The 15695-nt window shown below is 52.9% G+C and overlaps 9 protein-coding genes across 9 annotated transcripts; 4 read left to right on the top strand and 5 right to left on the bottom strand.

Annotated features, from left to right (window-relative positions):
• Window positions 1-130: 130 nt before the first annotated feature.
• Window positions 131-778, top strand: V2A60_002100 (HD domain-containing protein; the record flags this gene model as incomplete). Its single annotated transcript, XM_083253452.1, has 1 exon — window positions 131-778. The coding sequence occupies one exon, from the start codon at window positions 131-133 to the stop codon at window positions 776-778; it is 648 nt and encodes a 215-aa protein (XP_083109578.1).
• Window positions 779-1973: 1195 nt separating this feature from the next.
• On the top strand, window positions 1974-2840 carry V2A60_002099 (NAD binding domain of 6-phosphogluconate dehydrogenase-domain-containing protein; the record flags this gene model as incomplete). The annotated part of the gene is made up of 1 exon (XM_083253451.1): window positions 1974-2840. One exon carries the CDS (start codon window positions 1974-1976, stop codon window positions 2838-2840), a length of 867 nt encoding a protein of 288 aa, XP_083109577.1.
• Window positions 2841-2946: 106 nt separating this feature from the next.
• On the bottom strand, window positions 2947-5183 carry V2A60_002098 (uncharacterized protein; the record flags this gene model as incomplete). The annotated part of the gene is made up of 2 exons (XM_083253450.1): window positions 2947-4410; window positions 4470-5183. The coding sequence occupies 2 exons, from the start codon at window positions 5181-5183 to the stop codon at window positions 2947-2949; spliced, it is 2178 nt and encodes a 725-aa protein (XP_083109576.1).
• A 1101-nt stretch (window positions 5184-6284) lies between these two features.
• V2A60_002097 (uncharacterized protein) lies at window positions 6285-6966 on the bottom strand (the record flags this gene model as incomplete). Its single annotated transcript, XM_083253449.1, has 2 exons — window positions 6285-6622; window positions 6708-6966. 2 exons carry the CDS (start codon window positions 6964-6966, stop codon window positions 6285-6287), a joined length of 597 nt encoding a protein of 198 aa, XP_083109575.1.
• A 1267-nt stretch (window positions 6967-8233) lies between these two features.
• V2A60_002096 (sulfotransferase family protein) lies at window positions 8234-8865 on the bottom strand (the record flags this gene model as incomplete). The annotated part of the gene is made up of 3 exons (XM_083253448.1): window positions 8234-8476; window positions 8549-8697; window positions 8775-8865. 3 exons carry the CDS (start codon window positions 8863-8865, stop codon window positions 8234-8236), a joined length of 483 nt encoding a protein of 160 aa, XP_083109574.1.
• A 992-nt stretch (window positions 8866-9857) lies between these two features.
• On the top strand, window positions 9858-11093 carry V2A60_002095 (uncharacterized protein; the record flags this gene model as incomplete). The annotated part of the gene is made up of 1 exon (XM_083253447.1): window positions 9858-11093. The coding sequence occupies one exon, from the start codon at window positions 9858-9860 to the stop codon at window positions 11091-11093; it is 1236 nt and encodes a 411-aa protein (XP_083109573.1).
• A 131-nt stretch (window positions 11094-11224) lies between these two features.
• On the bottom strand, window positions 11225-12240 carry V2A60_002094 (sulfotransferase family protein; the record flags this gene model as incomplete). Its single annotated transcript, XM_083253446.1, has 4 exons — window positions 11225-11483; window positions 11541-11827; window positions 11910-12102; window positions 12164-12240. 4 exons carry the CDS (start codon window positions 12238-12240, stop codon window positions 11225-11227), a joined length of 816 nt encoding a protein of 271 aa, XP_083109572.1.
• An 810-nt stretch (window positions 12241-13050) lies between these two features.
• V2A60_002093 (uncharacterized protein) lies at window positions 13051-13764 on the top strand (the record flags this gene model as incomplete). The annotated part of the gene is made up of 1 exon (XM_083253445.1): window positions 13051-13764. The coding sequence occupies one exon, from the start codon at window positions 13051-13053 to the stop codon at window positions 13762-13764; it is 714 nt and encodes a 237-aa protein (XP_083109571.1).
• A 259-nt stretch (window positions 13765-14023) lies between these two features.
• Window positions 14024-15566, bottom strand: V2A60_002092 (phosphotransferase family protein; the record flags this gene model as incomplete). Its single annotated transcript, XM_083253444.1, has 2 exons — window positions 14024-15218; window positions 15274-15566. 2 exons carry the CDS (start codon window positions 15564-15566, stop codon window positions 14024-14026), a joined length of 1488 nt encoding a protein of 495 aa, XP_083109570.1.
• Between the last annotated feature and the right edge of the window lie 129 nt (window positions 15567-15695).

Below are 15695 nucleotides of genomic sequence, written 5' to 3'. Positions count from 1 at the left end.
GCAAGCCGCGAGCAATACACTTGCACATTTTCTCGTCAGGTCAAAATTTTGCAAGTCTGAACAATCTTGCTTTCTTTTTCTTCAAGAACAGCTTCTTCCTTTTCCATTTTATTTATTAGCGAAAATAATTATGGGTGTGCCCGAGTGCAAAACGCCCGTCGCTGTCGCGGAATACGTCCTCTCCGTCCTGGACGCATCCGAGCGCACGCCCTACATTGGCGAGGACATCTCTCAGCTCCAGCACTCCCTCCAGGCCGCCGCGCAGGCTGCCTGTGCGACGCCGCCCGTCGACGAGCTCACACAGGTCGCCGCGCTCCTGCACGACATTGGCCAGTTCACGCCCGCCGCCGACCTGCGCGCTCTCACGGGCGGCGGCGAGGCCGAGAATCTGGGCGGGCAGGCCGCGGCGCAGTCGGTCGGCCGTGTCGGCCACGAGACCCTGGGCGGTGCCATGCTTCTCGCGCTCGGCTTCCCGGAAAAGGTGGCGCGCCTGGTCGAGTCTCACGTGGCTTCCAAGCGCTATCTTTGCGCCGTCGACGAGTCGTATCACGATAAGCTGTCCGACGCGAGCAAGAAGAGTCTGCTGTACCAAGGGGGCCCAATGAGCGGCTCGGAGAAGGAGGAGTTTGGCTCGGGGGAGTGGTGCCAGGAAATGTGCCAGTTGAGAAAATGGGATGATGCTGCCAAGGAAAAGGACCTTCAAGTTAGAGACCTTGAATCTTGGCGCCCCGTGATTGAGCGCGTACTAAGTCAGAATATTAGCGCCGCCGCAGCTTAGATCAGTACCATCCAGAAAACAATGATAACTCACATCTACACGATGATATTCTGATTGGTACTCACTACCCATCTTGCCATTGCTGTGCCGTCACGACGATTACCTCTGTAGCCATCTCAATCAAGCCTCGATAAGATACCTCCAGGGGGGGTGTAGAATTGAGAACTAGTGCTATCCAGTTCCCTATCGCTATTTTCTGCGCAGAGTTCCCTGCCTCATCAAGTCCGCGAAACTGGCCGGAATAAGCGAGAACATGGAGTTTCGTGATGCATAGTCTCGGGCTATGGCCAGATAGGGGAGCTGCAACGCAACAACAACGGCCGACAAGTTGGGCTGGCTTTGCATTTCCGCCACTATAACATAGGCTTGAGGTCCATTGATTGAAGGCTTCCTTATAAAAAGATGGAGGAGATACTTGCGATGTAGCTAAACTACCTGTCGCTGTATTGTAAGCTGGAGAAGTGCACGGTGTCGGTGTATTATAACTCGGGTTGAATGATCAATAGCTGATTGGGTGACTACTACTGGAAATGATTGGAGATGGTTAGTCTTTGGCCTCTTTCAGTTTCGCGTTAAGCTCTAGTTATTGTCCATAAGTATAATTATGTCCAGTGTTGACAAGGTTGCCAACAAGTGATTGGCCTCATTTAGCCGGAACGTAGCCAAGGGCTATATAAATTCCAGCGATTCACTGATTTACAAATTACACATCACGTGTATTTACACTCGGCGTTCTTTTCTCTAATCTATAGAGATAAGTGAAGATTGAAGCTAGGAGGCAACTCCTAACTGAAGTATTCCTCTTCAGATCTGATGGTTAGAATGATGGGTAAAAGCGGCATAGTGCTGGAATACCCTCTGGGGAACCAACTGTACTTAAGCCGAGCGACCAGTAACAATCGGCGCCGGCGCCGATTCCGGGCTGTATTAAGGTTTTATCATGGTAGCGTTAAACCCGGGCGACAGAAACAAGGGGCGCGCCCTTGTGCTCCATTTTCAATTGACATTTTGCCAAGGTGCAGAGTAGGTATATAGTTGCAAGCGAGACTCCACGTAACAGATCTCTCGGTAGTTATCGCGCACCGTCCTAGTTTTCCCTTTGCGTCTTGTTGCGCCCCCAATGCTACCCATCCCGGCCTTGTCACAACCCGACCAAGCCGCCGTTCGACACTCGACCTATTCGCAAAAACCCGAAATGCGTGTCGGCTTCATGGGTCTGGGGTTCATGGGCACTCCCATGGCCCTCAACCTCGCCCGTAAATTCCAGGTAGTAGTGTGGAACCGCACAGCTACCAAATACGAACCCTTCAAGTCCACGAGCGCCGCCATTGCCGACTCGCCCGTCGCGGTCCTGCGGCAGTCCGACGTGGTCTTCACCATGCTCTTCAACGAGGCGGCGTACAGGGCCGTGCTGGACGGCCAGTTCATGGCCGCGCTGCGCGGAAAGACAATCATCAACACGAGCTCCGTCTCGGTCGCCTTTAGCCGCGACTTTGACCGGCAGGTCCGGCAGGCCGGCGGCCGCTACCTCGAGATGCCCGTCAGCGGCAGCAGGGTGCCCGCGGAGCAGGGCCAGCTGGTGGGCATGCTGGCCGGGGACCGCGACGAGGCGCGGCGCGTCGGCCCGCTCCTCGAGGCCGTCACCAAAGCCGCCGTGTACTGCGGCGGCGAGGTCGGCATGGGCCTCCGCACCAAGTTCGCGACCAACCTCTTCCTCATCACCATGACGGCGGGGCTGGCCGAGTCCATGAACCTGGCCCGCGCGCAGGGCCTCGACGTGGACGCGTTTGGCCAGGTGCTCGACGCGGGCCCCATGGCGTCCGCCTACTCAAAGCTCAAGGTCGCAAAGATGATTGCGGAGGACTGGTCGCCGCAGGCCGCCATTGCGGATTGCTATAACCTTACCGAGCTGGTACAAGATGCGGCTGGTGAGGTGGGGGCGCAGACGCCGCTCATGACGGTCTGCAATAGCCTGTACAAAGACGCAGTTAGTCGCGGGTTTGGTGGTGATGATATGATTGCAATCCACAAGGTCATGACGCCTCCTGAAGAGGGCGAGTAGTATATTCAGGATAGAATTACAAAACTATAAACTTGTTCTCCCCCCATATCGAATGACATATATCGTAGATGCTCATATCACTGCTTATTAGTAATTGCGCCTGTTGCTACTCTACTGCTATTACATCAGGGTGCTCGCTCATCATATGCGTCGCCAGCTGAGCTCGAAAATAGAATCTTTCATGGCATTTTCTGCATGCCTTCGTCTTGAACTGATCATGAGCACTTGGTCCGCTTTCCAGAGCCGGACTCCAAAACGACCGGCGTTCTTTCCTCTTCTTTTGTGACGATTTCGGCGTCGAGGGCAGCTTCTTCCTTCGCAGCCCGGGGCTTGACGAGGCTGAGCCAGCAGCGCTTGTCCCTCTCTTTTTCTTTTTGCCCGAGTCGGGAGTCGTCGTTTGCGTTCCCGGAATCACTGCTGGACATGATGCGACGTGAATGCATGACTCTTCGATTTCACCTTCCTCTAGCTCACCATCTACCAGTTTCCGGCAATCTTCCTGGACGGGCTGTGATCTGAAGCAATCCAAGTCTTCGACCGATGGGGGCTCGCTCAGCCCTGATGAGTCTGGCGAGTCTGGTGTCAGATCTGGAATCTGCCCGGCAATATCTGGTGTCTCGGTGGATCTTGCTGTGCTGGTCTCCGGAACGTCGTTCGGAGCGGGCTCTTTCTCGGGTAGTTCAGCAGCCTCTTGTTTTTCAATGCTTCCCTCTCCATTTTCCAACGTAATTCTTTCACTCTCACTTCTTGATACTGGAGATGATAGATTTTGACTCGCCTTGAGGCTATCAACCGCCCGAGTGGCAGCGTCAAGTAACTGTGCGGAGCCGTTTGGGGTACCATCAGACTGGTTTGTGCATGTTTTCACAGTCAGGCAATCAAATTCTGTCTCTGCGTTCTCTTTTTTTATGGTAGCCACTGTTTGGTTTACAGCTGTGTTCTCGTCTTCATCGTCTGAGAGACAGATGATGCCGGACGAGTCACGTCGCGCCCTTGGCAATTGAGCTGGTTCGGAGTGCACGGTATGTGACATCTGTGAAGCAGGCTTCTGCTGCTTAGACATGAGGACAGGTGCCTGAATTGCCGACTGAGTGCTCACTGGTGAATCGGACCGAACGCCAGCGTCTTGTTGTGTCGTGGGGCTTGAACTAGACCGATTCCACATGTTGACGGCGTCAAGATTGTTTTGCTCCGCACGCGCAACATCGCAGTTCATAACCTCGACACCGAGTTCTTGGATAATGTCCAAGAAATCGATGCGCTGGTTTGGCAACGCATGCCGCGTTGTCATGTGATGCCTGGCCCCTTCTGCCGTTTTGAACAGCAGAACCTGCTCATGCTGGTGGCACTGGAACACATACCACTTACCCCCGTAGCCGAGGATAGCTTGTCTTTGACGGGCATCTCTCTCATGTTGTACGTCCCAGAAATCAATGCACAAACGAGGTTTGGCCTGTGCAGGTGACGACGGAGGCCCCATCTGGCCAGCTGCCTGGCGTAGAGCCTCAGATGTGTATGCCCTTTTTCGCGCAGATGGGTTTGCTATTTCGATGGGAGATGATCGCTTAGGCTAGGGATTTGTGTGAGCAAAGCAAACTATCGAATGCATCCCGACAAATGGAGACTTACTGGACGGCCAGATTGAGGCGGTGGTGGTGGAGGTCTCTGAACTACGGGCGTACCATGCGTTGGATGCTGTAGTATAGCCGTTGTAGCAGGTCTAGCATTATGTGCCGGTCGTTGAACAAGCTGGTGGTGTGCAGAGGGGAAAGGGGTGTGGTGGGAGGGCGGCGGCGGAATGTTGTGCGGGGTTTGGCGATTCACGAGGTTCTGGCATGGGCCAATGTCCCTCGGAGGAGAGAGAATGCCGGAATGGTGAGATGGATGTCGGAGGGCGGCGTTGTTATTGGGAGCGCTTGGCTTCGACGCCGCCGTGTATTTGTCAAAGGGTTCTTGGAAGTAAGCGAGGCCGAGAGCTTCAAAAACACCGGAAGCAAAAGTCCTGAGAGCAACATCGAGCGTAGTGTTGCGGACGAATGAGCTCTGCTGGGTCCTCATGCTTTCATTCAAGCACTGCATCATGGTGCCGAGCCAGTCTTGCTCCGACATGTTGTTCCCTATCCGACCCTGCGAGGCCATCACCCTCTGCTGGAACATTTGATTGGCATTTTGATGAGCAGATTGCTGCTGGGGAGATTTGTAGGCCTTTGTCGCCTCCAGAATCTCGTGGATACACCCTTCCAGTCTTGCAACAAGCTCGAGTCGCTTGTCGGCAGTTTGAGAATCGCTACGAGTTCGGCGATGGGCCGGATGTTGCGGAGGTCGGGGTGCCAGGCGGGACATCGGTAGTTGAGGTGTAAATGGCTGTTGAACTGGTGCGACAAGCCAAGGGTAGTTAGATGATGGGAATTGCAGGCTGATCGCCTAGTATGGAGGCTCAATAGAACTGGAAAACAAATGAAAAAGACAACTATCCAAAAGGTCATCGATTGATACACGTCCAGCCTCATTTCTATATACCTGAAATCTACTCTCTCTATATCAAAGATTTACTTCGAAACGATCCACCGGGCTTCCATATAGGCCACACCCCATACCGAATGGTAAGACAAGATCCCGCCCCATGCAGAGCATGGAAGCGCCCGTGGGAAAGCCGGACCCAAGAATAGTGCAAGCCGATGATGATTGGACAACGAAGGTCTGTGGACTCATGCAGTAGTTACCGAGTAGCAGCATGCTATTCGCTCTTCCTGTAAAGTCTTCCCACACCACAACGGCAGTTTAGTGGGCGGCAAGCTCATGATTTGCCCAGCCTGGACCTCTCCCCACATCAACAGCGCGTAGAGAGAGATCCGTCCCAGACTATTGCGCTATAGTTCTTCATTTCCGGTAAGCGGTCCATCTCGAAACAAAGGTGATTGGCCCAGGGTGCCCTGCTGCGCTGGATCATCATATTACGGTGCCGAGAAAGATCCATATCTATACAATTGTGATGCCATTGACCGTTTCATGAGGCTTTCGACGAGTTATCGGGCGGCCTCGTGACACGGCCTGGCAGCTTCACTAATAAAGCATCTCCACTAGGATAGTAGGATAACTAGTAAACATTTACGACCAAAAATAGTCTTGTGGGCGTTGCTGCTCCAACTAGTTAGTGACAGGAAAATGCCAACAGGCTTGGGATATTTGAGTGACTGATTTAGCTGGTGAGCTTAATTTCCAGAGTTTCACAGAGCCGCCCATGCTAATTGCGAAAATTTGTATAACCTAATCCGGCTGCAAATGTAGCCAGCCATGGCACATTTGTTTTGCCCTCTGCCAGCTCCGTATAGAACTCCCCATGCGCCGCCCCATCAAGGTCTGGCTTGCCGCCGTCGGGAGCACGCTGATCAGCAAAATAGAATCTTCATGCAAAGAAACACGAGCGGTCAGTCAGTAGTCTGTTTACAATGCATCCTCAATAATCCTGCCCCTGTCAGCATTCAGCTTGTTGACGTACCTGTACCCCTTGGGCGCGTAGGCTTTGCTAGCGGCAGCAATCAAATGCGCGGAGCCGTTTTTCCCGATGCCTAAATCGACAAATCCAGGCAAGGGTCCGTCTGTGAGCCTATTGCCCGTATAAATAAAGGTTTTGGCTGCAGAGCTGGGCAGGCCGCCGAAGCCAGCGACGGCTTGCTTTGCCGCCTCGAGGACACTGGCGGTATTGACCTGAAAGTCACGATTGAGATCCTCGACGGACAATGCCAAAGGGTCGTCCGGTGGAGTAAATGTCAGTGCCGCAGCTGTCGTGCATTATTAGCGTCCGTCGTCCGGTACATGTAGTAACACCCTGGTAAGCCATGGGATGATTGGGTGGGAGAGGCTCACCATTGTAGACTACCACGCTAGGCGCCTGCCCCAGAACCTCCTTGACTTTCTCAAAGACTGCCGGGACGGAGCTTGGCTCCTCAAGATCGCTCTTGATATGCAGGTCAGTTGCATATGCCGGCACTTGTTCTGGTTTCGGCTTCTCAGAACGTGACGTTGCAGCAACCCTGTACCCTTTGGCAGCAAATGCGCGCGCGACACCGTCGCCGATGTTAGCGCCGCTACCTAATATGAGAAGGACTGGTTTTGCTGCAGACATTGTGTCATGTGCTTGCTTTGTCTGGAATATATATGTTATTTGAATTGTTGCAGGCCGTGGAGGTATCGACCGGGCTGCGTAGCTATTTCTATTATTCGGCAATGAAGTGTCGCATTATCTGATTACTGCCGAGCGCGCCGATGGTGCAATTGGCTGATTATCAATCCACTCACTTCTCGGCACCCGTCGTCAAAGAGCAAGCTACTAGAAGCATGGCGCAAAGTTGCACCGCACCACAAATCATTACAAATGATGAGTCGGCGAAACGGAGCAAGAGGCAGCCTGGTTTATAGGCAGTCTGGACACATTCCTGACGAAACCAATGGGATCGAGAGTTGGAATCTACAACTGCGGGGTGGGAATGGCGCTTTCGTAAGAGTTTTGATGATGAAATGAAGACGACTGTTACTTCACTTTGGCCACAGGGTAGGTGTCGCTAGCCCGGATGGACGAAGCTTCTGGGAAACGTACTTGGTGCCATCCTAAGCCAGTATTGACAGGCAGCAAGACCAGAGAATTTTCCCCAAGCGACAAGTAATATTTTTTCCATTTTAGGTATCGCTGATGCTGGGCAGAGATCTGATCGCAGCTCGAGACGATTGACCAGCCAAAGCAGGGAAAATCACGCATTTTCAACACGTCAATATTGTAGCTTGCGTATTCCGATCACAACATTCGTTTCGATATCAAGTGTTGTCGCTTAAAATACAGTGTTTGCCCATTCCGTAACACGCCACTCACAGCAGCAACACCTAATCGACGCGCCATAACGGTATTGTATAGGTTGTTCTAGGGCGCTAAAGGAACGACAGGTTTCGCCAGACAAAACTTAATATTTTGTGAAATCATTACTCAAAATAATAAAGAGTCATGCGCGGAAATTAGAAGCCATCTCGATCTTCTGTACCCGTGTCAGGCCGTTGTCCGAGTTCCGCAAGATTGCTCAGTCATCGCAACGTTAAACGAGGCGAAATGCAGTCTGCGTGAGGAATAATACAAGCCCTGCAGTGACAACTCCTTGGGCTACTATCCTCGCGATTTTCATCCACAGCGAGCGGTATCTCTGCCTCTCCGTCTCCACAAAGTTGTCCCGCGCGTTGGTATGTGGGAAGCGCTGGTTCGGGATGGAAATGCCGAGAAAGGCGCAGAGCGGCTCCCAGCCATCGCCCGGCCGGTACTCCAACAACTTGTGCCTGGGAACGACCTTGCGCACGTGCTCGTTGTGAGAGTCGTAAAACTGAAGCAGAAGGCGATCCGCAGACGGTTTTCAAGGCGGCTCGCCTTGGGACAGAGTAAAGTAGATTCTTGTGAGGAGGCGCCAGTGCAATGCGGTATATTGATCGGCCAGAGAGATGACGCCCCAGATTTTGCGGCTCAGAACCATGGAAACTGTTTCTTTGAGCGACGCGAGCCACGCCTCCGGAGGTCTTATTGAAAGGATGACTTTGGCGTCAGGGTAGGCGGCAAGGAGCTCGTCCACGAACATCCAGCAGGGGCTGGCGGCGACAACCTGAAAAAAAGGCCGGTTAGTTTTTCAGTCAGGAATCTTCGGTTTTAATGCCGTTTGAACCAATCGACTTACATTATACTCTTCAAGAATGTGGTCAAAATCTTCGGGCTCAAATGGCTTGCCCACGCCATTGTATTTTGCGTCAATCGCGGAGATCCAGCTCTCAAAATGACCCTTTTCCTTGTTTCGAAATATTTCGTAATAGTTGTATGTATTGAGGCCTAAGATACTCAATGCAGAGCAAAGAGCTACTCGATGTTAGCACCAACATCTAGCAGTTGAGGTAGCTGTCGATTACACGTTGTGCCTGTTCGTGGCAGTCCTAGGACAATCGCCTTCATCTTTTTGACATCGCGCCGTTCATTTGTATATTCCTCTTTGTTTGGCATTTTTTAGATATCGTTTCAGCTAGAAGTGAAATCTACGTCGTATTCCATCGAAGCAACCCATGAGGTGCACCATGGTATATGCTTTATACTCCGCGATAACATGTACCATCACAGTCAATGCTACTTCAATTCAGGCTACATCCATGACATTTCGGGACGATTACTTCGTATTTAGAGGTCGAGCCCAAATCAATATATATATGCTGTGAAACCGCATGCGTGAGTAGGCATTTCGGCCGAATTTTGCATTTGTTCGGCAAACCAGGCAGTACCTGACGCGAAAACCGGAAATGCACGCAGTTGATTGTCGCCATTCCTTGACTTCTCCAGTTTCATATATCATTAGATGGAAGTCGGTAAGTAACAGCCTTTTTTTTTTCTTCCCAACCTTACTTTTTTTTTGGTCAAATTGAGGCACTCAAGTATGGTGTGAAGTGAAGCCTGTGTTACTGCGTTTCTGGCTTTCAGTGAGCCACAAACATGTCCGTCTTAGACAGTCCAGCCCAATTCTCTCTCTCAGTATTAACATGACCTGATTTCAGCTCAATAAGCTCCACTCATATGCCGGCCAGGCAAACTGAAAGTGTGATGATTTTTCGTGTCAGGCGAGCAGCCGAAGCTGCCATGTCTCGGCTGCCGGTGAGTGGACCGCACTCCGGAGGTAATTACATATTAGCAGGACCCTATTAATCTCACTTGGATTGAAGCTCTGATCTCAATCCATACATTACCATCTTCAATTGATTATTTTCCTTGCTCATCTTCCAACTATGAATGCTGAACAACAACCATTACTTCCAAGTACGAGCTCGCCGGATCGAGCTGGATCGTCGACATCCACACCCGTGGTGAACAGCAGCGATGAACCATGTCCGACCCTTTGTGCAGCAGAGTCTGCGAACAAAACACCATGGGTTCAGCTATTTTTACTGTGTTTTGCCCGCATGATGGACCCTGTCGTGTTTTGCTCGATCTTCCCGTACATTGCCGCCATGGTCCATCGCAACACGGGATTGCCAGTCTCCGACGTCGGATTCTATAGCGGCCTCGTCGAGTCGCTCTTTGCCATCGTGCAAACTTTGGCACTCGTTCTATGGGGTTACCTGGAAGACAAAATCGGACGCAAGACTGCTCTTGTATGCAGTCTGGTGGGGACCGCCGTCGGCTCGTCACTGTTTGGCATGGCTACCAAGCTCTGGCAGATGTACCTGTTCCGTTGTCTGTCCGGGCTGTTTGCTGCGTCCAACCTGATCACTCGCACAATGATCTCAGAGCGGTTCCCGCCCGAGACACAGCCCAATGCGTTCGGCTGGCTCGTCTTCGCGGCGAACGCAGGCAACTTTATCGGGCCGATCATTGGTGGCACACTGACAAACCCGACGCAACAATATCCTGGACTGTTTGGTAGCTGTACCTGGCTGCGGGAGAACCCGTACGCTCTGCCCGGACTAGCTGTCGGGGCAATGAGTGCAGCTGCCGCGCTGGCGTCGTTATTCTTTCTCCATGAAACGCAAGACACGAGCGAGGATACACCCAGCAGCCCAATGCCGACATTCGAGTTGATCAAAGCCCCTGGAGTGGCTGTCACTCTTGCAGTCTATGCTCAATCCAAAGTCCTAGCAGTTGCTGTTTCTGCTATACTGCCGGTATACCTGTATACCCCCATCGCCCTCGGCGGGATGCATCTCTCCCCTGTCGATATCTCTATCTACATGACAGTTCAGGGTGCCAGTCAGATATTCTGGCTCCTTGTTGCTTTTCCTCTATTGAACCAGCGACTGGGTACCTACAGACTGCTCAGCGCCATCGCAACCAGTTACGGACCAGTTTTTGTCGGCTATATCGTCATGAATGCAATGCTTCGCTCCGCGGGTGACGTAGTGCACGAGTGGTTATGGCTTGGAGTGGCACCGGCCATGGTTCTTCTTGGGTCGGCCGTCATTATGGCCCAAACAAGCGTCCAGCTAGCTGTAAATGATGCATCACCAAGCCCGGCTGCATTGTCGGGCATCAACACTTTGGCGCTTATAGGAAACGGCGTTGTGCGCGCCGTGACACCAGGAATCGCCAGTGCAATATTTGCAACCGGTGTCAAGAACGATATTCTAGGTGGTTACCTGGCGTGGGTGGCTCTCATTATTTCGGCCATGGTATTCCGAGCGCTGGTTCATCTGTTGCCACATCAAAGCAATAAGTCAAAGCAATCCAGTGGCAATGTCACTGAATAGTCATGTAGCTATTAAGTTGGGAAACTAACGGGACCTGAGAGGCGAGAATCGAGAACAGAGTATCATTGCCAGCAAGAACGAAACTAGGTTGCAGCTAAATAGGCTATCAAAGTTGAGAGCTTGCCGGTGCGTCAAGAAAAGTAAAGTGCCCAGATGCCTAGAAGAGGAACGAGGATGATTCCAATCAGAGTGGCAGTCGCATTCCACATTTTGGGTCTCAGAACATTGGCCCAGCGAGTGTGGAAGTGGTCTTGATTGTATGCGTTAGGATACGGAACCTGAGGTACCTCGTGGCCAAGGAAGGGACACAGTTTCTCCCAACTGAATCCGTCTTCGAGCCGGAAGACAGCCACATTAGCCCTTTTGGAGAGAACTTGTATCTGCTTTTGTCTGGGTCGAAAGGTTAGTTAAATGCAGAATGAAGACCAGCGAAGGCGATACACTAACCGAATAATGAAATCAGACTTTGCCTCCTCGACGCCGGCGAGGCTACCCTTGCCGAAGAAAATCACTTGCTCCAAAGTTGAAGTGAGTGCGCAAAATGCTCCAAGCCATGGATCAGTCCTGCGAAGGAAGCTTAGAGGAAATGACTTTGTCATGTTCATCAGTTCACAGATGGTGTTTTTCACGGACTTGATCCATGAATCGGCATCGCGATCGGTAATAATAAACTTGGCATCAGGATAAAAGTCCAAAAATTCGTCAAAAAAGTACTGGGGTACCGTCATGATTGCCTAGACCGACGGTTCAATTGTCAGCCTCTATACTTCAGCATGGCACGGAGTGTAGGCTACGCCCGCTGCATCCTTCGCATACATCGTAGCCGGCGAACCATTTGTCAAAATCTTCCTTGCCATAGCGTTTTCCCGAGCCGTTGAGGTATTTATTTCGTAGGGCTTCCTCGAAAAGTCTCATATTTGTACTGCTGTCGGTTGCAAAGACCTGCTTAGAGTGGAATGTCTCGTAGCCGAGGATGCCCAGGGCCGTAGACAACGAAGTAGTTCCGACGCTGTTCGTAATTTAGTCAAGGGATTTTCGTAGAAATAAATTATCGACCAATAAGGACTTACCGACTGCGACTAAGAACCACAATCTTAGTTGGGCGTACCTGCCTAGGAGCTGGCAGTTCATCTATCAATCGAACCATTTCGAAGACCGATGTTGTAATCTCTCTCACAGTGGATAAGCTGTGTGAACTGTTCGGTTCGAATGAGTATTGCGCGAGAAGAAGCAAGGACGCTCAAGCTTCTCAGCATGTAGGGGTATTGTGGCCACACGTCACTCTTATAGGGCTCTGCATCGCAACTGGAGGTGCCAACAAGCAATTTTGGTGGTCCAGCCACTTTGACTCTGGCTTTCTTCCCAGATGCATTAAGCGTGTGGCTTATACATGAATCAAATCGACGCGGCCATGTACGATTTGGTTGCATCTTGGGACACAAGATAAGCCTTGGACACTGCGGTACTAACCCTCTATCAGCAACAGACGAGCCATGTGTACGTGTGTAATCCGCGATCCGCACTCTGTACTATCCTGCTATCTATTCGCAGTCGCTCTGATCCGTTCGTGGAGCTTTCATTGTGAAGTACTTAACCGTGTCTCGGACCATCGCTCAAGCCCCCGCATTTGAAACATGCCTTCGGCGTCACACCAAACAGCGGCATCAACGGTGTCGGCGCAGCGATAGACTGGACCGCCGGTTTGGCACCGAGATCGTGCTTCAATTTATCGGACCAAATAAGCAATTCGGTGTCAGACATCGCTTCCAAACCATGACGTTTTGCAGCTACCCAAGCCCGAAACGGCAACGGCCGGAGGACAAGGCTGACCACGACGGCATCGGGCCCGCAACGTAGCCTGATGCAAAAGTACCCAATACAGCCTTGTGCCAACGTCCTGTTGGCTGGGGGGGGCGGAATTGTCGAAACCGTCATACGAGCATCGACCTACGCAAAAATGGAGGTTACCGACTCATTCCATCTGTACTCGTTCTTCGCATCCTCCTGCTGTCAGCGCATCATCATCGCGGCCCATCTCAAGTCCATCCCCCTCACCTTTTCGTTCATCGACCTGGGCGCGAAGCAGCACCTCGACGACGAGTACAGGGACAGCCTGAACCCCAGCCGCAGCGTGCCGACCCTCGTCGTCACCAGTCCGGACGGCGGCCGCCGGGCCGTGATACGGCAGTCCGTCTCCATCCTGGAGTACCTCGAGGAGCGGTTCCCGGAGCCGTCCCCGCTGCTGCCCCCGCGCCGGGACCACGAGCGGCGCGCCCTGGTGCGCGACTTCGTCAACATCATCACCACCGACGTCGCGCCGCCGACCAACTCGCGCATCACGCAGCGGGTCAAGGCCGTGCGCGGCGCGCTCGACGACCAGCTCGAGTTCGCCAGGGCGTGCTTCACGGACGGGCTGCGGGCGTACGAGGCGCTGCTCGGGGAGACGCGCGACGAGACGGCCACGGGCGGCTTCACGGTGGGGGAGGCCGTGACCATGGCCGACGTCTGCCTCGTCCCGACCGTCGACCAGGCCTTCATGTACAAGATGGACATTTCATTCGTGCCGAGGGTCAAGAAGCTTTATGAAAGTCTCAAAGCGATGCCGGCCTTTCAAGCCGCAGATTGGAGAAGGCAACCGGACACGCCTGAGAAATTTCGGGTGCAAGAGTGACAATTTGGGCACGACCTACACTCTACAGCTAAACTGCAAAAACTCAAACTGTTTTTGATTCGGATCACATCACACGAGTATTGTAATCGCTCTTCGTTCACGCAGCCGAAGAAGTGTTGGAAGCAGCCAACTAGCCATTGGCCGAATCCGTCAGCAATACGGTCTAGTTGCGCTCACTTGTTGAAGTATAGTATTGCAAGCAAAAAAAAAAGAAAATGAAAAAAAAAACATCACAATTTCTGTACAATAAAATATCAGTCTACATCCTTGGCGGACGCCGAGCCGACGCCAGCGCCAGCCTCCACAGCCCATAGCCTACACCCGTAGTCAGGAGCATCATGCTGCCCTGCAGCGCCGACGTGCCTGGCCACAGCTTGCTCACGATCCTGCTACGCACCGACAGCGCCTGCTCCGCTTCGCACGGCGCCTCGCCGCCGCCGCCGCCGTTGCTGCCCCGGGCCTGCCGCGCCTTCATGTCGACGACCAGGCCGCGCAGCGGATCGTCCTGCAAGAACTGCGTCATGCGGCCCTCCAGGTCGGACGTGCCGCCGTAGTAGCGCGCGTTGAGATAGCGAAAGGCGACGGCGTCCATGTCGTGCCAGTTTTCCAGCGCGTGGGCCATGAGGAACCCGCCGTCGTGCTTGGTCCGGTCCCACTGGTCGGCGAGGGTGCTGTCCCGGTACGCGCGGCGCTCCTCGGCCCGGACGACGGACAGGAAGACGTTGAGCTCCCGGGCGACGTAGCCGTCGTAGGCGTGCTTCCAGGCCAGGCTCTGGACGTCGGCGTGCTTCAGCCACAGCGGAGGTGTAAAGTACTGCACGGGCACGACGCGACTCCATCCCCAGTCCAGCACGCCCACAACCTCCATGGTGTCTTCGTCCACTAGGATGTTGTCGGGCGCAAAGTCGCCGTGGCTCAGAGCGAACTGCACTGGGGAGGTTTTTGGATCGAGCCAGAAAGCGGCATGCTGGCGGAAGAGATCCAGATGGTAAAGGCTGCTGTCAATCATGTCAGGGTCGACACTGTCGGTGCCTTTGAAGAACGCATTGTATGCTGTGCGTATCAGCGTCTCGGTATAGTGAGAAGCCGTTGGTAGAAAGTCTCGTGTGCCATAACAGTGTTGCTGTATTCTTCGGGGATCCAGACCTTCCAGTTCTTGCATGTTAATATCCTTTGTCGTAATATCGTTGGACACACGGAGCTCGTTGCCACCAGCCCGGTACAGCCTGCCAAAGGACGGAAAGGTAAGCCTTCGCAGCTGAAGCAGAATCTTTGCCAGCGACTTATACAACTGGTCCTGCTTCTCCTTCTCGAGCAATTGGATATTGACAGAACTCAATTGAGTGCCCTCGATGTAGTCCACTATTATGTATCTTGACAGAGGATTGTCTGCACCGTCAAGGCTGTAGGCCCGGATAGTGGGTATCGGAATATCCGCATGCACTCCCAGGAATCTAAAAAGCATCAGGGCTTACACGCTTTTCTCTTCTTCATCGTGATCCTACTCACTTCATAGTTGTCACTTCAGAAGCCAACTTGGACCGGCCGTCGTGTGCGAGGCACGGGTGTATCGGTATCCGGACTGTCCATTTCTGCCCCGTGGCTGCAAACTCGACAAAGTAGCAGATGTTGTAGCCTCCCTGTATGGCTGGCTGGAAGAAGGTGCAGGGCTTCTTCAATGGGTGCTGAGACGATGCCAGGCGCAGCACGTCGCGGTCCTTAATGCTGGATATGAAACGCTCCCGCTCTGCTTGGATGCGATCTGGGACAGAGGCATTATTGAGCTGCTGCCATCGTCCCATGATGCGATGCGCAGAATCCGGGCCGGATTCGCGACAAGATTTATCGCAGTTGACGATCAAGAACAGGGCTGCCGGAAGCGGGCTGGTTGGTGATGCCGACTTTCCGATCGTTGAGGCAGCGGCTGTGCC

This window comes from Cordyceps javanica, chromosome 1 (assembly GCF_051103115.1).
Source record: "Cordyceps javanica chromosome 1, complete sequence".
NCBI classification, from domain to species: Eukaryota; Fungi; Ascomycota; class Sordariomycetes; order Hypocreales; family Cordycipitaceae; genus Cordyceps; species Cordyceps javanica.
The sequence above is the reverse complement of the archived record's forward strand: the minus strand, read 5'-3'. Positions and strand labels throughout refer to the sequence as shown.